At 37.9% G+C, this 24,403-nt stretch overlaps 1 protein-coding gene across 4 annotated transcripts; it reads right to left on the bottom strand.

Annotated features, from left to right (window-relative positions):
* Positions 1-2,974: 2,974 nt before the first annotated feature.
* Positions 2,975-24,323, bottom strand: RPS6KB1 (ribosomal protein S6 kinase B1). 4 transcript variants are annotated; one of them, XM_073315190.2, is made up of 15 exons: positions 24,072-24,323; positions 19,782-19,831; positions 18,350-18,470; positions 17,955-18,023; positions 17,375-17,522; positions 16,840-16,897; positions 15,719-15,819; positions 14,366-14,456; positions 14,077-14,167; positions 13,323-13,430; positions 12,638-12,700; positions 10,951-11,028; positions 9,256-9,363; positions 7,659-7,771; positions 2,975-7,083 (listed from the first exon to the last, which is right to left on the bottom strand). In XM_073315190.2, the coding sequence occupies exons 1-15, from the start codon at positions 24,141-24,143 to the stop codon at positions 6,846-6,848; spliced, it is 1,509 nt and encodes a 502-aa protein (XP_073171291.1). In that variant the 5' UTR covers positions 24,144-24,323; the 3' UTR covers positions 2,975-6,845. The 4 variants fall into 4 exon arrangements, 3 of the variants coding, with proteins under 3 accessions (XP_073171291.1, XP_073171292.1, XP_073171293.1); XM_073315191.2 differs by lacking the exon at positions 24,072-24,323 and adding an exon at positions 23,917-24,028; XR_012155362.1 differs by lacking the exons at positions 2,975-7,083; positions 7,659-7,771; positions 9,256-9,363; positions 10,951-11,028 and having other exon boundaries at positions 14,073-14,167.
* Between the last annotated feature and the right edge of the window lie 80 nt (positions 24,324-24,403).

Raw genomic sequence — 24,403 nt, 5'->3', positions numbered from 1 at the left:
CCAGTCCACAGAAAAATATGAAGTTAATTAAGGACTGTAATGTTTCTCCTGTAGTTTGAGAGTCATGTTTTGGTCATTGTGGTAGAGTAGCTGACTATGTCTCCTAAAGTTCCAGCATCAATATTTATTTGAAACAGTGTCCTGACAAACTCTACAATCCAACACAATGCCTGAGAAATCAGACACTGTGCAATAAAAAGCTGGAGCTGCTAAGAGAGACTCTATGACAACACCACAGATGAAATATCTAGGCACACTTCTGGACTGTTATTCTGACTGGAGTGTGGGTTTTAGGTAAGGATGTTTGGTAATACAGATGGAACAGCAGTTGAGTTACAAGTTAGCTATGCCTGCAATATCAGAGTGAAGGGCCACTACATACAAACATTTGTTTGGGAATTCCTTACATGATAATTAAGTGGAACACTTTTTTTTTTTTTAAAAAGGTAGCTTTCAGCAGAAAGTAATTTTACTGAGAAATGCATGTAAAATTGTACTTAGTACCTCAATTCCCTGTATTTTTGTTTGCCTTCTTTGACAAATGTTTTACTTCTGTTAGCTGTACTTAGTAACTAATCTAAGGGAGAGAGTTTTAAATTTTTTTTTTTTTTTTGGTGCTTCAGAATTAAGTTGGTTAATTTTATTTGTGCAAACTTATTTAAAAAGATAGGGTTGCAAAAGTGGCAATGGGTCTAATTTAGCCTATGCAATCTTTTATTGAAGGAAAGACTACTGAAGGGTGTAAGTGTAGCAGTTAATCAAAACTGAGTACAGTTGATACAGCAAGCACACACAAATATTGTCAGAGTAGAACCAGAGCAAGCAGTTGCTTGCTGATGAAAAAAATAATTGTTTAGTCAAGGTTTGGTGGGAGATATCACTTGAACTGTAAGTTGCTTATTAGAACAAATGCTAAGTGGTAAGTTGTTGAACCACAGGAAAACTTTTACAATGAGTGTTCACTTCCTCTATTAGTACCCAGCCACCCCACCAACTCAAGTTCTGGCACAGAGGCAAGGAGCTGCATAACAATGATGTTTCTCTATCCACCTCCTATTATGTTCTAGTGAACCACAGTACACACTACTTGCAGTTTAGACTAGGTATTCTGATAGCAGCACAAAGTGCCTACTGGTAGACACTTAAAATGAGCTATTCACACTCCTGTATGAAGGTACCATTAAAAATTAAACTTAGATACTTAATGAGGACAGAGGAAAAAGTGGAGTTTTAGAGACAATGCCAAAATATTTTTTAAACACTATTCTTCATTCAGTTCACCTTGTTTCTTGCTGGCTTCCCTCAGTCCCATTGTGTTAATGCTGCAGAGGCATATTTTAATTGATATGGTTTGAAACGATTTTAACCAAACCTTCATTTTTTGGGTGTGAACTACTTTCTCACCTGTTCATGGAGAACACAATGGGAGAATAATTTGGAAGCTAGCATTTCTAATTAGAATCTTGTATTCTGAACAGTCGCAGATGCATAAGATAAAAAGAACAGGTTCTCCAAAGCAACTGGTTTCACAATAGCAGAGCCCCATGAAGACTATATGAAAACAGGTGCATTTAGTGTCTGTGGGACCACAAACCTGCAACTTCTATTTGTTGATGCTGTAGAATATGAATTATGGTGAACTAGCCCCGTTAGTCATTCAGACAGGCAGGGTACAGATTGCTTACATTGTCCCTCAGCAGTCCGTTCACATCCACACAAAGGGTATCAGCCAACATGGAAGAATTTAAATCTTTTGGGGGAGACCACCTATCAAATAGCATTTTAAAGAAATTGTAATCAATAAGATTCAATGAGTGTGTGCAGATCTAAACAATCACGCCGCTTTGAGATTTACCCACAGGGAGGTTGGGAGCGATGACACTAAGAACAGACTTCTTGCTAATCAAATAAAGCACAAAAATGTGTCTTTGGAAAGTTTAGTAAGGAAAAGTTAAGTAATGAAGGCAACAGCGTTTAAAAAAGGTTTTCAACAAGATAAACGCTTCAAGATTAATAAAATTCAGTGAAGAGGAGTTTGTTACATCACAGCATATATAACCCAGCAACACGTTAGTGCATGAGAACCAGAAAGTTAAACCTTCCTGCTTAGTTTATTTGCAAATAATAAAAGTAGACAAATTGTATTTTAAAATATTTAAGGTATTAGACATTTGGTTAAGAAAATCCAGCAAGTTTACCTGATAATGTCCTCTGACCCACAGAGATTACTTAAGAATTTTCCTGTGAGACAACCAGTAGACTATGCTCAACTTGAATTGGAAAAAAAATAATAGCATGCCTAACTTGGCTGCCAACTCATCTCTAGCTTGGTCCTTTGGTGTTTACGCAACACAGGGAGAGGACACATCAGACAGTAGGTTCCAGAAACTCTATACCACCTCACCACCTCTCCCTGGGGTTCTCTTATTTGGGGAGAACTGATTGAAGTTATCCAAACCCAGTAATCTTAATAAAAATAAGTTGATTACAAAATAAGGAACTAAAACAAAAGCTTGACACTTCTCAGAAGTGAGAATGCATTTCAGCTTAGATGAAGAAAAAAAGTGAGTAACTTACATAACTTGAATGCCATCCTCCCTCTCATCTGCCTGTCAACATCATGCTGCTGTCTAGGGAGAGAAGCTTCCCTATCAACCCCCAAATCTCTGCCTTCAACTAGATATACACAGAGAGATCCATGTCTCACCCTGCAGGAGGCAGACCACTGATGACTGGATAACTAACTGCAATTCACAGTCACCTTTCAAAGGCTTGAGGACCTAGCTGAGGTACCACACTTCATAAACCAGGTTACTTGGTTGTATCTAGCTTCAGTCGGGCCACTTCTTAAAACTTGCTAAGGTTTTTCTCCATTTCATGAAGTATAAATTATGGATGAAGGTCCAAACTGTCAAATTTAGGGGTTACCCTATTTAAGAGAAGAAAAAAAATAAGTCACTTCTACTAGCATATGTTCATTCAAATTTGCATTTAATTGCTATTTACATCCATTCAGAAATCAAGTATATTTTATTACAGTAAACTAAATACAAAATGAAAAGCAGAACGGGGATTACCCTCATACCACTCCTAATAAGGCAGCTGAAGAGTTTTACAGATAGATACAAAGTCAATTTGATATAGCAGAAAAGAACAGTTTGTAAAAATACACAATGAACCACACACCCCCAACCCCCAAGAATCTACACATGTAGCATAGAAATGTCTTATTTCCTTGAGACAATACTTGTGCTGTTCATGATAAGGACAGACTCTTGATTAACAGGAATTTCCCCCCCAGTAGATTAAGTGTAGCAGTACCTGGAACAATGGAACACACAGTATCTTGCTTTGTGAACACAGATTACTTGAGACTATTGCTGTAGAGACAGGGCAACAAATGCTTGGGTTTTCTGATATTAAAGAGTTGCAGTCTCCCTCTTGATCTGAATATGCACTCTTCCATGACTGTTAACAGACCAGGAGTTACTCATTTATTAAGGAGACAATAAACCCAAGTAAACCAATATGTCTAGAATTAGAGTGAACACAAACATTAATATCTGTTCTCCAGAAGTTTAGCTTTTCTTATAGGAATACACACTTAAAAAAAAAAAGTGTGTGTGGGGGGAATATTCAAGAGAACAAGTGACGCATTTTTATCTTTTATTACCAGCTAATACCAGGATGACATTCAAATGTCAGATGGCACAATTAAGACAGTCTCGGTAGGAATTATTCCAGCATTCCCAAAATTACAAAGTTCAGTACATTAATGGAATCAAATGTATGTATGTATCACTCCTTCTATAGAGAAAGTGTTGAAAGTGTTCCACATCAAATGGGAAAGAAAAAAATGCTGGTAACACAGCCAACCTATAAGTCTTTAGAGTTTCTAGAATGAACTGTAGAACAAAATAGCCCTCTAATTTAACAGCTAGTAAAAAAAAATTGAATCTGGTTCAAGTTTAAGATTTAACACTTTTACATGGTTACCCACAGCAGATATTAACCTCAGTTTTACTATATTTTTTGTAATGCTACAAAAATCCTATAAAAGTCAAATGATAGCAAAATGTTCAGTGATTATAATTAAAAAAGCACAGTTTGTAAAAAATAAAAATAAGATTCTATACTCTAAAGAAAAATTTAAGACAATTTTTGAAATGAACAAAAAAAGCACTTGTTAAGCTCTCCAATATTCAATGCACTCTGTATACTAGCATTTGTCTGAAGTAGCTACACAGGAGTTTGAACTCCACTCCCCTTAAAAGTTCATGACTATTAATATTGACACTAATATATATATATATATATATATATATAAATATATATATATATATATAAAAAGAAGATCTATGTCTGATATTTTTACAAATAAATACAGGATAAACCATATTGCATAGTGTGTGCTTGCTGTCTGAGTCACACTCCAAAAGTTTCACAGTTATGGTAGGGTATTAGACTTATGTCCAGGCAACGAAACATTTTTAATAGTACATGAAATTTACTTTTAAAATAATAAACTGGATATGTAATTAAGCAATGAACTCTAACAAACAACTCTTGCCATTCTTGCCAGCCATACTAATCAACTCTATTGGATGATTATATCCAGCCAGCCAGAGTACAACCGTTACTTGTAAATAGGAGCAAGAGATAATTGGTTGGCTTAAAAAAAAAAATCATTGGATTTTGGTCTTTCATATCACTTCTGCTATATTTAGTAAACATGTTTGGAAACTCTATAACAAGTGGCACAAAGCAGATACTGCTTGAAGTGATGCCTGTTGCAAATGTGCTTTAGATGTATGGAGTATGAGGGTTATGATCTCAGTTCCACAACACGTCACCAATGGCCCCGTAAAAGAATGAAAAATGGCACTCTCTTCCAGTACAATTTTTGTGCCAACGGTGCTGGCAAACTCGTGGAGCTTTAATGTTACCATAACTTGATTTTCCTTACAAAAATGAAAAACAGACCACCACAAAGGCTCCTCAGAAAGAAAACTGCTAATAGTAATTTTGTTAATCATAAGAAAATTAAAAAGTCAAGTACTGATATTTGTATTTTATAGGAGGATTAATAAGATTTCATTCAATCCTACTGACTTGCAAGTTGTAGAAGGTGGAGCCTCTCTGACTGGATTCAACGTGCTTAGAGAGTTTTATGGCTTGGATCCTATGGCTCAAGAAGATTCACTATACACAGAGCAAGCAGAATTTATAGAGATCCCTACTGTTATGAACACCAGAACTAGACTTTGCACAGTCAGACTAAAGATAATGCAACGTGAGACAAGTGAAAAGTGACAGGACTTGTATGCAGTTGCATGATCATTTACACACACATGCACATCATACACTCACTCTAACTAGGGTAAAGCTCTGCAGATATTAACCCTTTCACCAGCTATGTTCATGGAAATGCTTTCTTTAAGGCAGGAAGTATTTAAGTAAGGTACAGTGACCTTTATTTTATTCTTTGTACCTGTAAATCATTTGTACAGATTTAATGACAATTTCAAGAACATAAATAGTATCTTTAGAACATGTTTCCTAAATTAAGTTGCTAAAGTTCTGACCCATTGTGGAAGACATTCATTGAAAGGCCATCTAATACTTTTCTCTCTCTCTCTTTTGTCTTAAAATACAATCAGCAAACTTGTTGCCCCAGCACAGGAGAAAAGTTACTTTAATTTTTGTGGAACTGCGAGATAAAAACCATACAAAAATCCCTCTAATTCTTACCCATTAGTTGAAAAGCTTTTAGTCACTTATGACTTGTTGAACTTGTAGATGTTCACTGTGGCAATGCATTCCCTGACCCTTGCCTTCTGATGGATTTTATCCTGACCTGTTTAGATGGATAAGAATCTGAACATGTTCAGCTGTCTTGAACCAAATGACTGGCATACAAATGAAAGGCAATTTTTTCCAGTGAAATGTCTGCCAAAGACAATGATGAAATATGCAGGATGTGTGGGCAGCCCATGGCTTCCAGTTAAGCCTAGAACATAGCAGCATTGCCATTTGATTAGGATTTGTTTTTCTTAGCAATACAGATATAGATATTTTAACTGGGTAAGCAAATAAGACAATTCTCTCCCTCCTCTTACCCCCAATAGCCATGTACGTAATTAACAATGATTCCTTTACTAATGTACTGTTTCACCAGGAGAAGAAAAAGAAGTCAGTCAGTCTACCTTTTCTTCACACCAACAAATAATTGTTTTAAATTTTGGGATACTTTCCATAATGAGCTGAATCAAAAAATCTATTTGAAAAATATATATTTATATAAAAAAAATTCATTAAGTTGTTTTCACGTGAAACATCAATTGTTAAGTTTATCTTTCATCTTTGATTCCACACCATTGTAGGAAACAGTTGGATCAAGCTTGCATGCTAATTAATCCTCAGACGCAAGAATTATAGGCATTTCACACTCTGCCTAGTGAAAGGGCTAACCCTTCTTGACACAATCATGACTAGACAGTGATTCTGGAGCAACATCCTACCCTTAATACTGTCAGTTTCAAGCTATCAACCTGAAAAATCCTTGATAAGGCGAGATGATGTCACTGGGAATCAGTTAGTTGATGTGCCTAAAGTTCTGCAATACCATTTTGCTTAAGTTTTTTTATGCACCATTGATTAATAGAAAAAAATCCATGTGTTTGTTTTTTTCTTTCCAAGTCGTTCTGTGCAATGACTCTGATACTGTCACTTTTAAAAAGTAAACCATATGAGCCCTCACATTTAAACTGGCAGGGGGCTTATGTCCATTCTTTGTTTTTCCACCTTTATGGGTTTAAAAAAAGAAAAAAAAAAAGGTTGTGTTGTCATAGATTCATGCGCAAGTGCTCTGGCCGTTTGGAAATCATGGGAAAGGCTTGTTTTTTATATGGCCCAGAGTTTGGTTGTCGTATTGGAAGTGGTGCTGAGGCCTCTCCACAAACTGTCACATCCATTTGTTCTATTCCACTTGTCTCCATTGGATATTCCACAGGTGTCTGCGTATTTGGTGCACTGGCTGAAGCACCTCTTCCCCAGAAATCCCCAGGGGAGAACTTTACAGGGCTTTAAGACAAAAAATATAAATCACTTAGCATTGAGGATACATGCGAAGCTAAGACATTTCCTTCACACTGCAAGAAGTGGAGCATAAATGCCTGTTCTCTGAAGTGTTTAATTTTTGCTTCCACTTCCTTGGTTTGAGAGAAGCATGTATCTGGGCTAGTTCCTACCAAAACTCACTATAAACTAGACACACTGATACTAGACTTTTCTCATTTGGCATTCACCATGTAACATGCTTGTAGGTGTGTGGAAGAAGGGAAATTTTGTGCTAACATTACTCTCATCATGAGCAGCACAGAAACACATAGAGGATCCAGCAGCAGTTTTAGAGGATGGTGTATTGAAGCCACCAGAATGACAGGATGTACCAATAACGTGTATCAGGCAGATCAGAATTTCCTGTGCTGCCAAACGTAAGCTTGCCTGCAGGGAAGATGCTTGTAAAATGTGCAGAAAGCATGTTGTGTTTAAAAATGAGCACCCTAGTTCTTCCAGAAAAAAAGGTCAAATTATTAATGTTTTTAATGGAGATAATTTACAATTGCTCACTGAAAAGTAAATTGTTAAAAAAATACCTGACTGGTGTCCTAGGACTGCCAATGAATCTGCGAGGTGATCGAATTTTTGGTTCAAAAGAAAACTTCTCTTTTACGCTTTCAAGTACGGATGGAGCCACATACGTAAACCCCTGAAAGACAAGAATAACTTCATTGTGATTGATAGGGAAGGTTTATTTTTATGACCACACAATCACAGAAATGTAGGGCCAGAAGGGACCTCAAGAAGTCTGCTAGTCCAGCCCTCTGTGCTGAGGTAGACCAAGTACACCCAGACCATCCCTGACAGATGTTTCTCCAATCTCTTCTTAAAAACCTCCAATAATGGGGATGTCACAACCTCCCTTGGAATCCTATTCCCAGACTTAACTATCCTTATAGCTAGAAAGGATTTTCCTAACCCTGACGTCCTAACCTAAGTGTCCTTTGCTGCAGATTAAGAACATAGACATGAAGAACAATTGATCACTATCCTCTTTGTAACAGCTCTTGACATATTTGAAGTCTTATCACATTTCCCCTCAGCCTTCTTTTCTGAAGACCAAATGTGGCCAGTTTCAACCTTGCCTCATAGGTCAGGTTTTCTAAACCTTTTATCATTTTTGTTACTTTCTTCCTGACTCGCTCCAATTTGTCCACATCTTTCTTAAAGTGTGGCACCCACATCTGGACACACTACTCCACCTGAGGCCTCACCAGTGCTGAGCAATGAACCGGGACAATAACCTCCAGAGTCTTACATACAACACTCCTGTTAATATACACAAGAATGTTATTAGCCTTTTTCAGAACTGCATCATTCATACTGAATTTGCAATTCACTAGAACCCCCAGATCTTTTCCAGCTGTCTTCTGCCTAGCCAGTTATTCCCCATTTTTGTAGTTGTGCATTTGATTTTTCCTTCCTAAATGTAATACTTTGGACTTGTCTTTACTGAATTTCAACTTGTTGAATTCAGACCAATTCTCCAATTTGTCAAAGTCATTTTGAATTCTAATCCTGTCCTCTAAAGTGCTAGCAGAACGACCTAAGGGATGGCTGGTACTATGACTCCTTAATTCCTTAGGTGAGGAATGCAAGTGTAATTCCCCTCCACGGATATAGGCAGGGTGCTTGGGCAGCCCAAAGATTGCTGTTCAGATTATAGATCCATATAAGCAAAGCTCAAAGACAACATAATTTTCATCTACAAGGTAACCACTTTGGACATAGTTCTCTCTGCGTTCCTATTGAAGTAATAAGCAATTCCGCTCCTTCAGCAATTTAGGATTAGTGTCCATTTTACTATAAAATGTGAACAAGATTCCCTTTAAAATCTAGAATCTTATTGTCCTGTGTAAAAATGACAGTGTAACCCAGCCTAAGTAAATATCAAAGGCTACAAGCCAAAATGGCCAAAAAGAAGCTACCCTTCTGCAAGGAGTAATATAATTTAAAATTTTGATGCATTAGAACTTGTCTGACACAAATAGTTGTCACTCTTACAAGTGGTAAGATTCAACCTTTTCTTTCCAGAGATGGAAGGAATTCACCTGAAATGCGCTATACCATTTCCAAACAAGAACACAATGTACCTCTCCAAAGTCAACGCGCACAGATCCCTGGCTCACTTACCAGGAAGACCCGGTTGGCACTTTCACTGAGAGTTGAGTCATCTGGACTATCAACAGGTGTCTGACGTGTAAACTTTGAATCAAACTGGCTCACATCCTCTTCGGATTGCTTTGCAAAAACAAAATGATTAAGGGTTTATAATACAGATATCAACCAAATGGCTTAGCGGTGATCAGTGAAGCCTCTGGATGGAGTTCATTCCATAGGTTTTTGGCAGAGCTCTGCTGTAGTAAAACCTTGGAGAGGAGTCGGAATCCTGCCGTTGCCAGTGGGAGGTCACTATGGGCACTGACACTGAGAAATAAAGGCAAGGGGGAGGGGCGAGAATTATGGATCAAAAAGGAACACAAATTAAAAAGATGCCTTTAAAATAATCTCAAATTACAATAGAAACAAATGCCAGTTTCTTGTGAGAGCTAAACACTGAGTCACTCCCGGTATGGAAGTTACACCAGTTAGTCTACTGGAATTTCACACACTAAATAATCCAGCACATTTTCATAGAAGCAAAATGCTTGTCTTGCTAAGCACAGAAATCATTAACTGAATAAATGACTACCAAATAACTGTCTATTGTTCAGCTGAGGAATTGAACAGATTTTGCCAATGGCAGTTCTCCCAATTTATGTCTTCTCACAGATTCCCTCAATCATTGCTAAAGTAAGGCAAGATCTCTATACAATTGTGAAGCTAAAATTTCTAACAATTTGATTTGTACAACTGATTAGCAAACTACAGAATTTGCTGAAGTTATAAAATGCAAGTTCAGTCATCTTGTACCGGTGACATTTTCATAAATATTAGCCTCTTTTTTGAACTGCAGTCTAATAGATTAGGGGCTTGGGCCTTATTAACAATACTGCCATTTTAAGATTGAAGTTAAATGATGCTTGTACAACTATGTGCAGGATAAATATTAGTGAGGTAACACTCAAGATGTTGAATAAAGTGACTTGATTCACATTTTACTGAGTGACTATTTAAAATTTTAGTTTCACCCAAGTATTGGCTGCATGTTTGATGCTTGGAAACAAATTCAGAAGTAAGAATCGCACCTCTGAGCCTGTATAGCCAGAAGGTTACAAATAAGAGAATGTAAAATTGAAATGGAACTGCTCCACTTCTTCCACAATCTGGGATTAAAGGAAAATAATCAGTAAAAGTAAGAAGGAAGAGTCTCCACTGGCTCTGTACTGGGTTTCCCGACCCCATCCACTCAAAAAAAAGCAATTTCCTCCCCTGTGGACAGGATACAGTAGTTGAGGTGGGAGGAACACAGTAATGCTATCCAGTGTCCTTAGTACAATGGCAAGTGTCTGTGGACGAGCAGTTATGACAAGGCCTTTTAATTCCTGAGTGTTTTTACTGACATCAGTTCTCAAAAGGGCCCTATGGAAAGTTCTGAGATGGGTGGTTTCTTCTAACCTAGCTCTGATAGCAATGCTACATCTGAGTACCAGTAACTGAAGTTATTTCAATTAAGTGTGCAGCTTTTACAGTACTATGAGCAGTGGTTCTCAAACTGTAATATATGGGTCAGTTTATCAGAGTATAAATCCATTATAACTGAGTAGTTACAAGGGTAGAATGACAAGTACTTTTGAGTTTTAGATCCAATATAGTAAATCAAAGTTTGAGAACTGCTGCTAAAAGACATACAAGGAACAAACAATTTACTGTACTCCCGGTACGTACCAATAATGGTTTAAAGGGAGGTTCCACCTTCCGAGCTAGCAGCTCTTCCCAGTTAATGTGTCTGAAGAAAGGGTGAGCCTAAGAAAATTCAGAAGAATGAAAAGCATAATTGGTCTTCCTGGAATAAATTAAGAATGGATACTTGTTGACCTTGTACATAGGCAAATGAACTATATTTTCTAATGTTCATAAAGCTAGCTAAGATGAGAATGTCTGAGGAATAATAAGCTAGGTCTCTTTAGACCTCAACTTTGGGCTCCTTTCCTTCCAAAACTGTGTGTACTTCAAGTGCAGCATCTATTATTTGTCCTACAGTGCTCTATTAGAATAGTCACAAATAGCTTAAAATTGTCATTAAAAAATTCTTAAATATAAACTTTCAGAAAAATGTGTGATTGTATCAGGATTTCCTCATGAAACTGCCTCAAGCTAGCAAAATTAAGTTCTAAATTCACAGTTCTTCACTGTGTATATTTGTCACCAGCAGTGAAATAGTGGATTAAAAGAAAATGACAGTTGGAGGTTTAATGAAATGTAGACTGGGAATTTCATTTGCCTACACATCAAATCTGATACTGACTGAAAATGTATGAGATGCAGTAATACCACAGTCACTCCATTGTTTATGATTTCAGTGTGATAGTACATACGAGCTTCTTAGGGATATTACATGCCAAATGTATTTAACTTCATAGATGCAAAAATCTACCACCACCACCAATCAAAGACTTGTCTGTATGTATGGCAGATGTATTGGCTTTTTAGAAAGTGACACCTTCTAAATAGAGAAATTTGGGGAAATTTGCCATCCTTTAGAACATAAGGATGACGGACAATGATTTGTGAGAGCTTCTCAGTACCTAATATCTTATCTTCTGCTATAAACTTGCTGGGAATAGTGAAATATTGCCATTCTGCACATTATGCTTATTGTCACTTTTATGCATAGGTAAGCTTTTGTTCTAATATTTTTCTTTTAGTTTCTGATCTGTTCAAGTTACAAAAGAAATTAACTCCATGTTACCAATCTAGCTGATGTGCCACGCACATCTACATCTCTTGAAAATATTTCAGATGAATTTCTACTAGCAATGTCATAAAAACTGACACAATTAACCATAAAACTATTAAAATATGGAATGATGTGAGTTGTACAGGAGAGGTTTACATACAGCCACAAAACCCAAACTGTGCAGACTGGGGACAAGCTTTAAACAATTTTGTAGTAGATGGAATAACTGAGTTAGATCTGTTTCGCATTATGAGTGCAAAGTGTAACAACATCTTTCCTGAAAGACTCTCAACCCCAAATGCGATAATGTGTGCGATATTCACCAACCCACTAGAATACCACAATGTATCAATTTGTTCACGGAGTAACTAATAAAGGAAGGGGGAAATGGGATATAGGAAAGCTAAAAAAATTTCAGGGGGAGGAGAGCAAATAAATCCTCAGGACCCCATCCTTTACCTCACTAACTGTTTCCTTGAGCCCTTTATTACTTAGATATCTATCTAACCCTTCCTTAAATTCCTCAGAGGAAACAATTGACTATTTGTCTAAATCCCTGCCTCTGCTCTCACTATGCTTCAGAGAATGACATGTTCTCCCATATCTATTCTTCTTGGACTATCCTTGAATCTTGTTTCTCAATATGATAATCTTGTTTAATTTCTCTTGATCTACCTGAACTTCTCCAGCATCTCCAGAACCAGCTCCTAGACGTGAGGCAGCATTTCTTTTTAGCAGCTTAGAGGAGAAAAACACCAAGGAAACAATTTATTGAAATGGTTAAACAATTTTTAAAGAGTATTTATATTAAGAGTCATTAAGAGAAATATTTTACATCTGTGTTAAATATTATTTGGACTAACCACGTAGTAGTTACCATACAATGAAATTACAAACAATTTTAATATCTTCCATTATTGTATGTGTGCTGTTGTAGCCATGCTGGTCCCAGGATACTAGAGACAAGGTGGGTGAGATAATATCTCTTATTGGACCACTTCTGTTGGAGAGAGAGAAGCTTTTGAGCTTACACAGAAAAGTTCTGTGTAAGCTCGAAAGTTTGTCTCTCTGTTCAACAAAAGTTGGTCCAATAAAAGATATTATCTCATCCACATTGTCTCTGTTAACAATCTTAAGGCAGTTCTCAAAACAAAAACAACTTCAGAATTGTGTTTTCAAACAAAGCATTATTTTCTGCCTCATGCAACTTGAAGACTGAACTGAGCTCCATTAAAAGATTAAGTTGATTGAAATATAGTAGCACTATGATTCACCTGGGAAAAAGCAGCACAGTAATATTGATCAGTGGGTTTCTAATATCTGCATATACATATAGGTTTAACGTTAATTAAAACTTTACCTTTTTAAGCAGATCTCTGGCTTCTTGCGTGAGGTAGGGAGGCAAGTTGAGTTTACATTTGAGAATCTTGTCAATGGTTTTCTTTCGGTTCTCCCCAGTGAACGGGGGCTGAAAAACATCATTGCAGTGTGAAGAACAACACACGTGAAAAACTCTAGCACAGTCATTCTCAAACTTTATGGCACTGCAACCCCGCTCGTGACAACAAAAATTACCACATGACCCCAGTGCCCTGTGTTACTCCAGAATAGTTAATATTTTAAATAAAAAATGCTTAGGGTAATTGCATCGGGCCCCATGCCATAGGGGGCCCTGTGAAACTAAGTTGCTCGGGCTTTGGTTTCAGCCCTGGATAGCGGGGTTCGGGCTTCAGCTTTCTGCCCTCGGCCCCTGCGAGTCTAATGCCAGCCCTAGGCAACCCCACTGAAATTAACTTGTGACCCACAGTTTGAGAACCACTGGAACAAACTGATACTTGTTCAGCTCTCTTCATTTGCATACATGGAACAGGGCTAGTTTCAGTGAAACAGGCATATAATTGCTTCAAATGTGACTTCCAAATATTTGCTTGGGCTATTACAGAACAGCACAAGACCATGGTTAAAAATGTTTAGCCATTTTTTAGTTAGGTTTCCTACCAGCAGCTGATATAAGTACATACATATCTATCTATTCCTACACCTGAATGATCCAACAAACTTCAGTGATTAGTGATGTAGAATAAAATGCATGCAGTTTTTAACTGTGCACCTACTGCTCCAGTCAGCATGTCATACATCAATGCCCCCAAACTCCACCAGTCCACAGCACGATTATGCCCACTTCTCATCAAGATTTCAGGGGCCCTAGAATGAAAAAAATTAGAAGTATTTTATTAAACACTCAATTATGGCTCAGGTTTCAAGTTTTTAAACATAATCCACATTTATAATCTGAAAGTTCCATAAATAACTGAACGTATTGAACCATCACTTAAAAAAGGTAAAATTTAGCCATTACCCCCGGACCAGAGTAATACTTTTCTGTTTCATCATGCAGCTCACATGTATTCTATTGTTCCACAGAAAGTGTGTGTGACTGTTCCATCATGAATAGATTCTTTACACAGTCCGAAGTCTGTTAGTTTTACATGACCTGAAATAAAAAAAAACATCTAATTCTAAAATCACTCAGAATTCTGACAACAGAATTACATGCATATCTGCAAGTCAACATAAATGTAATTTATAAAATGGACAGTGCAAATATGTCTATTCCTGTCTACAGTAACAAAACAGGACTCTTCCCAGCAGGCATCAGAGTGAAAAATGACTTTAGTCATTTAAAAAAAATCTTAGAACTACACTCAATGAAGATACAGGCTTATTTTTGCATGAAAAAGGGTCGTCACTCAGTGGAGAGGAACAAAAACACAGCAAAGCCACCAAGAGACTCTCAAAGCCATGAAAATATTGTTTCTTCATGTTCTGTTCTCATTACTTAGACCTGTAGAAACTCACAAACTAATTGTTCACATCCTATTGCAATCCTTCTACTAGTTAGGCACAAAGAAACAGATAGATCTAAGTAGCTGACTGTGTTTTTATATGAGCTTATTCCCCTTCATATAGAATCAAGTTGTTGATTTGCACAATGCAGTAAGGTTTTTTTAATTAATCTTATACAACATTTTTTAAATATATGCAAACATATCTATAAAAGACTTCATCTGGGCAGCAGTACAATCAAGTCACCTAGTCTTATGCTTACTCCATAATTTAGAAACCCAAGTCAGTGTCACAATTCATTTCTAATCTATAACTTTCACTCTCCAGAACCACTAAGCACTAGTAAACATTCACACTCAGTGAACACCTTGCTTAAAAGTAGTCTTTTAGCTCTTTAATGCTAGGGTTTGCTGGCACTAATCAATAGTGCTGCAGGCATTAGTGCTCAACACACACAGAGCTTTGAACTTGCTGCTACGATCAAGTAAAGTGACAGGTTTTTTTTGTTTCTTTTTAAAAAGCTAGAACATCAGTATTAGCATAGTTATTTGTAAACATGAAAATTACAGAGCAGGTTTGAATTCAGATATCATGCATAGATGACTCAGCAGCATGAGAATATCCCACTAGTGAATAGAAAAGTCTTCAGTGGGTTTACCCTAAAAGTCTCTTGCCCCTTCCTGACCAATTTGTTCTGCCACTTCCAGTACTAAAGTACTGTAACTACTACAACGAACTCCATGCCATGACTATAGGTTAGCAAATGGCAGCTATTTGTATGGGTGTATCAGGAATAAAGAAAGGTAACAGTAGTAACAGTTTTCTGAGGTAATTTTATATTATGCTGTGACCTGTGAGAAAGGATTTTGAGAGGATTATTGGCTACACAATTGTTTACTATATTTCCACCTTGATGATTAAGCATGATATTTTCCGGCTTCAGATCTCGATAGATGATTCCTTTTTGATGTAAGTGCCCCAAAGCCATTGAGATCTCTGCCAAGTAAAAGCTGAAACAAAAGGGATTTGATACAATTAAACTCTTTCAGCCACACAAAGCATCTTAAGCACTAAAACAATTATACTTCCTAGTACATAGCAATGATTCCTTGAAAGTATAGTTAAATGTGCATCATAGAATAAATTAGTAGAATAATTATGTTATTGAGGTTTATTTGCCAAAGGGCATAGGGACACAATGGAACAGCAAAATTACACCATCAGCATTAGGTTAATTTGCTTAGTAGTTACTCTGTCTTGAATAATTTTGTTGCGATCTGAATTCGCTGGTCATTAAGTCTAGCTCTAAACTGATTCCCTGTTCTGAGAAAGGAAGAGGAAAGCTCTGCGCTGCAGTGCTCTCTGTAGCATAAAGCTGCAATCCTATATGTACATCTGAGCTGTTCCAAAACACTCACAGCATACGTTGTGGGAAGATGGAGCTATCATCCCCTCTTGTGTGCTGTGTAAAGCCTAATCAAGAAGGTGTACTTCATTGACCTAGGTCATGTGTGAAATGTAGCTACAGAAAAGGCTCTCTAAGCAAAATGATCATTTACACAGTTCAGTTCTTTCTTCACGTATGTGCTCAGAAAGAGTAGGATAAATACAGTAATTACACCACTTCTAAAAGTGAACTGCAGCCACTAGAAGCTACAAACTTTTACATAATGTACCCAAAGCAAGGTTTTGAACATTTCTTTCATGCAGAAGATTCCTAGAAATTCTGGTGTAGGCTGCCATTCCCCACCAACTCAAGTGTACCCCCTCTGCAAGCACATGCCTAAGTTCCAGTAGAACATAGTGACAACCTTCAATTGGGTGGGCAGTAAATCTTCTCAGAGACTGTAATGCCATTCCAACACTAGCTGGTCAGAGATGCAGCAGAGTAAGATATACAGAACAGCCACCACCTCCACGAAAGGCTCATTGAACTGTGTAGCTCATTAAATTAGATTATTAAAATACAATTGTATGTTTCTCTCTTGAATTCTACTAAGCCACAAAAGTGCCAATGTTGTTTCACATACCAGGCTGTGTCTTCCATAAAAATTCCCTCTCTCTCTAACTGCATAAATAGTTCTCCTCCTACAAGAGGAAAATAAGATGTTAGAAGCAAGAATCCATATTTCTGTACTTTTTCATTTTTAATCATAATTAAACTACTACACATTCCCTTATTAAAGGACAAATGATGGAATTATGCTCTGCAGAAGACTATTTTAATCCAGCGTTGTTAATGTGTGAAAAGTGGGTGAATATTCACTTAATACAGGAAGTATCAATCAGGAGTCAGAGCAAGACCCTGGAGACAGAATTCCTGGTATCTGATAATTAGAAATTCCCCCTCCTTTACTTCCCTGTAAGATATTCTTAACATCAGTTTTGTTATGCAGTTTATATAGATTGAGTTATGGGTTTCACATTAATTATGAAAATGTGCAGAATAATTTAAGTCAACTATGAGCGCTTAGCTGGGATTTTATAAAGGGAAAAAATAAGAACTTTTCAGATTAAATAAGGGATACTGAAAAGCTCCTGTGTAGCAGAATTAAATATACTGACCACTGAGATACTCAAGGATGAGGTAGAGTTTTCCACCAGTCTGAAAGGCATAAATTAAATCTACAATGAAGGGATGCTTCACTTCCTCCAGGATATTACGCTCAGCTTTTGTGTGTGCTGTATCTTTTGCATTCCTTACAATCATCGCCTACAGAACAAAGAAAAATTACATGAGCGCGAAGAACATGGGATTCCTAAATGAGGCAGAATTCTACATAGGGTTCTATTCCCAATTTACAGAAGTCTCCACATAATTGTCACAATAACACTCTGAGTCAGCAACATAATAAAAAACTGCTTAGTTTCTTGCGTTATTGTTAAATATGAAATCACACTCATGTTTTTAAATTAATTAAAAATAGAGAGACCGATTGCCTAGAAGCACACAATAGATGTAATAGAAAATGTGATAAAAATACATATTCTAATTTAAATGGATGTAAAGATTAATTTTACCACATGAATGACAAATGTTCAATCTTGGCAGATTAGAACAATTATTATATAGTAATTACATTCTAAAAGGGACAAAAAACCCTTTTTTGGATTGGAAAGCAGCCAAAAGTGAAGCTCAAGTTACCTTTTTAAGAACTTTCATGGCAAAAATTTTTCCAGTATTTGCTCCTGTTACTTTTCGTACTTGAAAAACCTATGGAACAAAAGTAAATAAATTCCTTATAAGTCACAGTGGCAGTTAGAATTCAAATATATACCTTAAATTCTTTTATTCCCAATTGGTGGTAAAGTTGTACAATCACTAAAGTCAATTTTGATCAAATGCATTGCCAATAAAAAAGAATGGTGACTTCATACTGGACACTGGTCTGCATCAGCTCATTACTGCCTCTGGAAAGGCAGAATTTTTCTGGAAACAGAATGTAAGTGTTGGGACATATATCAGGCAGCCAACAAGAAAATTCTTTGATTGCCTCCACTGTGATGGATAATGGACTTTCCAAGGTGAACATTTTGTACCTTTCCATAACCTCCTTTGCCAAGTACACGTAGTAACTCAAAGCATTCTGGTCGGATCTTTTCTGGACCTCTGTTTACACTCGTTTCCGAAATCTCAAATTTTTCACAATGTTCCATGCCACTGAATAAAGACAAAACAGTGTATTACAAAATTAAATCAAGTTAAAGAAACAATAATCATGCAAATTTCTCTGCAGAAAGCACATTATATTCACTGGCACAACTGACAGTCTGCTTAGGAGATGTCCAGAATTGTAACACCAGGAATTCTATTAATGTATATGTATAGCAATGAGTGGCAGCTTGCATAATGCAGAAATTTGGAAAGTTCCTAGGATTCACAGAGTCATGCATTTCCTGAAATGACATTTTATATAAGTGTACATGTTCTGAAGACTGAAACAGGCATTCTTGGTAATTTAATTAATTGAGGAGCATTGCTGTTACCCTGAAAAAAAAATTAGGTTTATAAATTCCATTAAAAGTTATGGGACTCCCAGGTGTGATTTGTAGGGTCATATTTACACAATGAAAGTCTTACTACCTTGCAAAAATAGTAATGTTAAACTAAAATATGGTTCAATCTTGCCAAAGTAGAGGATTAACCCAATACTTAATAATGTTTCTAAATTATGCTAAGCCCTGCAAAGTATAAGTCAGTAACACAGTTTGGTCTTGTCTATACTGACAAGTCTGAATTGTGTTTTAGCTGTCGCTACCATGTTCTCACTGAGTCTTCCAACATGATGCATTTTCAGACTTAGCCCTGAAGCAAACAAAATAGTTTTAATGAGACTTAAGTGCAGCAATGTTTTCTAGAAGACTTGAAGTCAGAACTCCTGAATTCTATTCCCCTATCTGCCACTGGTTTGCTGTGTGAACTTGCAAACACCAAAACCTCTCCATCACTGTCAGAAACTTCTGTAAAATGGAGATATCTACCACTTCACAGGGGGCTGCAAGGTTTCATACAGTGAAATTGTTCAAACTAAAGTAGTTTTTGAACTTTTCCCCCCAGAAAGGTAATAAATTGATGTAGCCTATAATGGAGTTCATAATTAGGCTTGACTTATACTGATTATGAAAGCATGCTATAGCACCTTTCAGGAACATCCATCTTTAAATGAGTATTCAGGAGCTTAAGGAGCATAAAGTCCTCTGCGATCTCTTGATAAATTGGGTTTTATAAAAGTGCACTATATTATTAATATTTAATATATCAGAATGAGCCTGATTACAAATAGCATTCAAATAAAGTAAAAGTGTAGGGACAAGTAAGATACAAAATGTAAGACACTGCAGATTGTTACCTATTTCTCCAAAGAATTTTTTTGTTACAAGATATACCTATAAAACTTGAATTTTTCTATTAAAGTCGAGAAAACTGTAGATATCATGAATATTATAGAAATGTTTTCTAATAGGAACTTACATTTCATATTGGCCAACTCCTCCATGGTCCATGCTTTCACTTAACTGACCCTGGGATGGAGGGAGAGAATGTTTTAAAAAGTTACTACAATAATACCATAGCTGTAAACAAAAACAGTGAGTACAAACAGTAAGCTTTGTTTAAAAAAAACCAAAAACATGTCACGGTCTGACTGATTTTGCTCTAAAATTTGTTAAACTGGCCAAGTAGTAATATGCAATAAATTATCAGAAGAAAGCACTTTGTATGATAGGCTTTCACAAAACATTTAAAGAGTTCTGCAGAAAAGTTGCAAAATTCCCAAGGATCCCACAATTACAGCAGGGGGACCCATTACTTTTTTAGCTAACTGCAGTTATCTGATTATGTTTGTACATGCAGCAATGAATCCAACTCCAGATAAACCCTGTAAAAATGCAATGGTGTTGTAATTCGTATTTTTACACCTGTGTTCATGTAAGAATTTTGGTGAATAGGACTCATACATATAATGGCTATCCTGTACAAAGGTTTCCTCTACAGGAGCTGCGTTTATGTGGAACCAGATAACTAAGGGAACTGGAAACAGATATACTGAATTAACTGTGAAATTCCTAAAAAATTAGGGGAGGGAAGCCATACAAAGGTCTGAAAGCTGCAGTTTTCATTTTTACATTGTAAAATATTCAATAATATTCATGATATTGTGGATCCCGCAATGTTAGGCTTCCACTGCAATTCTGATTTTAATTAGCTTACTTTGCACAGTCCACAATTTTGCATACATTTTGAGGTTTGCAACACACTTTTTTCCCCATTAGTACAGTACAACCCCATTTATCCAAGCTGATGGCAGCAGGGCTCCCGCTGTCAGCCCCATGCATTAATTACTGTAATATAGTGGCAGCAAAATGTCTGGTTATCAAAAAAATTAGCAAGCATAACATAATACTTAAGTGTTTATATTACACCAGCAAATTTTTCTTAAACAAATAGGTCTTCTCTGGCTTTTCCAAATTATCGCAAATAATAATGGTCCATTATTACTTTTCCATGATTTTCCATGTCTTGTCTGCAACTCAGCCACAATTATTTGACAATCATACCATGATTCAAGTAGGCTTGACTTATACTGGTTAGGAAAACATGTTACTGCTTGCACTACTGCCAGTCACATTGGTCTTGTTATGTAAACAGAGGCTTTCATTTTCCAAGTCTCATTTTCATCAGCATTAAATTTGTTTTTTAAAAGTTTCTTTTTTTTTAAATCTGCTTTTCATTCAAGAAGCCATGGGTCTTCCTTCTTGTCATCTCAGACAACCAAGCATTTGAAGACTAGTGTTGTTCTAGCTGGACAGTCTCACTTTGGTTTGCATTTACTGTCATTTGACTTTCTTACAGATGAGATAAATGTTAAAGCTGCTGTTATATTCAGTAAAACTCTGTGGCAACCAAGAACTATGACTTAAGTGCAATCTCCCTAGTCAGAAGAAGTCTTGTGGCAATTTCATTTCCTAGGTTAGCCATATCTGTAGGCACACCTGTAACAGCACTTGTTCTTGTTGATGCTATGATAGCTTTTTGGAGTGAAAACTTTCCAGCTGCAAGATTACCTAGTCTAATGTAGCTTCACATCCAACTCACATTAGGGTGACCAGATAGCAACTGTGAAAAAACAGGACAGTGGGTAGGGGGTAATAGGCACCTATATAAGAAAAAGTCCCAAAAAACTGGACTGTCCCTATAAAAAAGGGACATCTGGTCACCCTAGCTCACATTCCGTTTGATGATTTCAAACTCTCAGTTCAGAGATGTCTTTCTGTTCCTCAAAGTTACGCACTATGCCACCTGGAGGTAGCTTTCAGTTAAAGCGCATGCTTTCCCATTGATCCTCCCCCATCAAATTATTTGCTCTTGTGTTTGCCTCTCTGGTTCTATGTTTTGCTTTAACTATACTAAGTCTACAGTAACTCTACTCTTATTTGTTTTTCAAAAGCCTTATTTTATTGTTTTTTTCTCCCTTCCAGTGTTACTAACACTGAAAGAGAGAGTAGTCATGAACTGAATTTGGTTGTCCCACAGCACAGTTGTTCATCCTGCCTGAGAGCCAAGTTTGCTTGTGAATAGGCATTAACTCTAATGGAAATTGTGCTGCAAATATTACCCACATTTATGGGAAAGGACGGTCATAACTGATGAACTAGGATTCTCGGACTCTCAGTCCTTATGGTTAAACTCTGGGGAACTCTAGTACCGCAATTTGCTCACTGGACCATCTGAGCCTGTTGGCAGCCTTCAAGATGCGATGTGAGGGGCATTTTTAGCCAGGCATTTTATTTTGTTGGTTACTGATGTTGCTCCCAGGGTCTTTTCTTTAAAGTTGAGAAATTATAGTGGCTATAGTGCGCCAGCAAAATAATGCCTTTACTGTTTTTAAACTATTGACACTGACCGATACCAAATAATCTGTGTAAAAATACTGAAAGCAATGGCTGGTTTCAGACTGTAATGGTACAACCCTAAAGAGACAAGATCAAGAGCAACATCAGATTGACAAGGTAATAGGAGCTTGACATAAGGTGAGGCGCTCAGTCTATTTTGGAGATGCTGTAACGTTCATCACTCTTCTGTACCTGGTACTCACTATAAACTTCTTGCAGTTCAATGCCTGTACACTTTAGACAGGACTGACAATTCCCTGGGGAAAAAAGTAGTTTGGCCACAGCACTGATAAATACCATCTTAAACCTAGTTTAAACCAGAAAACTGGTAAAACTAATTGCATCAGTGTCCAGCAAGGACAGGAACAAATCTTGTCAAACTCTGGATACATCCATTCACAGTAGAGGAATAGTCTCAGTCTATCCACTATATCAAAGTTGGTCTTCTGCTACAGAACGTTGAATTGCCAAATGGACCTGGATGGGTAGTCTGAAATGCTGAATGCTTCTGACTGCTTAATGCTTCAAGCCTACAACTCTGCACTATTGCAGTTTTCATACAACCAAATGTCTTTGACTTTTGTCTATACAATATTGAAAACTGAAATAAGTCATGACATGTATGACTTCCTTGAGAAAATACTGAACCAAAATGTATACAGACGTTCAGATGTTCAGTGTTATAATTACATATTTACTATTACAACCACTGCAGTTCTACTTTTTATTTGTAAAACTCTAAATTAATCTATGATATATTAATTATTAATTAAAATTAATTAATCTACTGCCTTATATAACCACAATTTGAAGACCTAACTAACAATAAGTGTAATATGGTATGCATTAACAAAATAGTTCTTAAAGCAGAAAATGCCTTAAACTGGGACTAATTAGTTTTTCCCAGGGTAGTAAAAACCACCTCTGGTAAATACCATGCCATCTCTGACTTTAGATGTTAGCACAGAAGTGATGATTACAAATTTTACAATATAGATTAGCATTTCTGGGCTGATCTAATGTGTGGGACACTTACATCAAACTATTTTGATCTGAAAATAATTAGTCCTGGGTTTGTTTTTTTTAAATTATATACTAGAAAAGGTAAAACAACCCACTCGTTCACACATAAAAGCATCCTCAAATTTAGCCTGGCATATTACCGTAAGCCAGCTAGTATGCAATCACTGACAATTCTTAGATCAAGAAATCTATTCCTAGAAAAAGAAGTCACGGTTACTTAAGATTTGATCCCATTCAAACGTATTATCTTGAGTACAAGATTGAGTTCTCCACTATGGGAAAGTGTTATAACTACAAATGCCAGGCACGGTGCAGACATGCCTCCTGAAATAAACGTCCCGCCGCAGCAGTGTGCAGGTCTCAGCCGTCACCTCAAAAGCCGGGCGGGGAGGAAGCCACCAAATATGAAGGGGGAACGGAACGTGTCACCTGAGTGGGGCACATCGGCGCTAAAACAAGGCGCCACCCGGGCAGTAGCTGCCTAGGGCTAAGGTCGGGGGACGCGTCACCTACCAGCCCCTCCGACCGCACCCCCAGAGCGGTGCCACCCGCCATGGGTGGCGAAGCAACTGCCACAGAAGCAGGCAGCCTGTCACCCAGGCAGGACACCTCGCTCCCTCAACAGGCCGCCCCTCCTCTCCCGCTCGCTAGGCCGGCCCCCATCACCCGCCTCCGCGCATCGGGCCACTCACCGGAGCGGACCCCTCCTCCAAGTCCGCCGCCCGACCGGATTCCCCTCGGACGCCAGGTCGGGCCGCTCACCGGACTGGGCCGGGTCCCCCCGCCCTGCCCCTGGCGAGGCCCGCTCCCTCTCAGCCCCTCGCCGGCTCAGGCTCCCCCCGCTCACCCCCTCCTCCAACTCCTCGTCCGAACCCGCGTCTTCGGGCTGGTCCAGGTCAATGTCGAACACGCCCGCCATGGCCTGGATGCGAGCAGCGCCTCCGCCGCCCCTTCCTCGCTGTGCTGAGTCCGCGGGGCCTGGGCCGCCTCATGGGCCCGCAGCCCCTAACGCCGCCACGGCCGCCATCGCCGGCTGCCAGGCTTCAGCGCGGCTGCGCCCCCGCCCTGACTCCGTCTACGGCGCAGGCGCCCGACCCAACCTGGTGAACCACACTGAACATGCGCAGAACGCACCACGGCGTGCGACCTCAGTTGGGGCTCGTGCTGAGCATACGCAGA

This window comes from Lepidochelys kempii, chromosome 17 (genome assembly GCF_965140285.1).
Source record: "Lepidochelys kempii isolate rLepKem1 chromosome 17, rLepKem1.hap1, whole genome shotgun sequence".
Taxonomy (NCBI): Eukaryota; Metazoa; Chordata; order Testudines; family Cheloniidae; genus Lepidochelys; species Lepidochelys kempii.
Note: the sequence above shows the minus strand (reverse complement) of the source record. Positions and strands in the feature narration are given on the sequence as shown.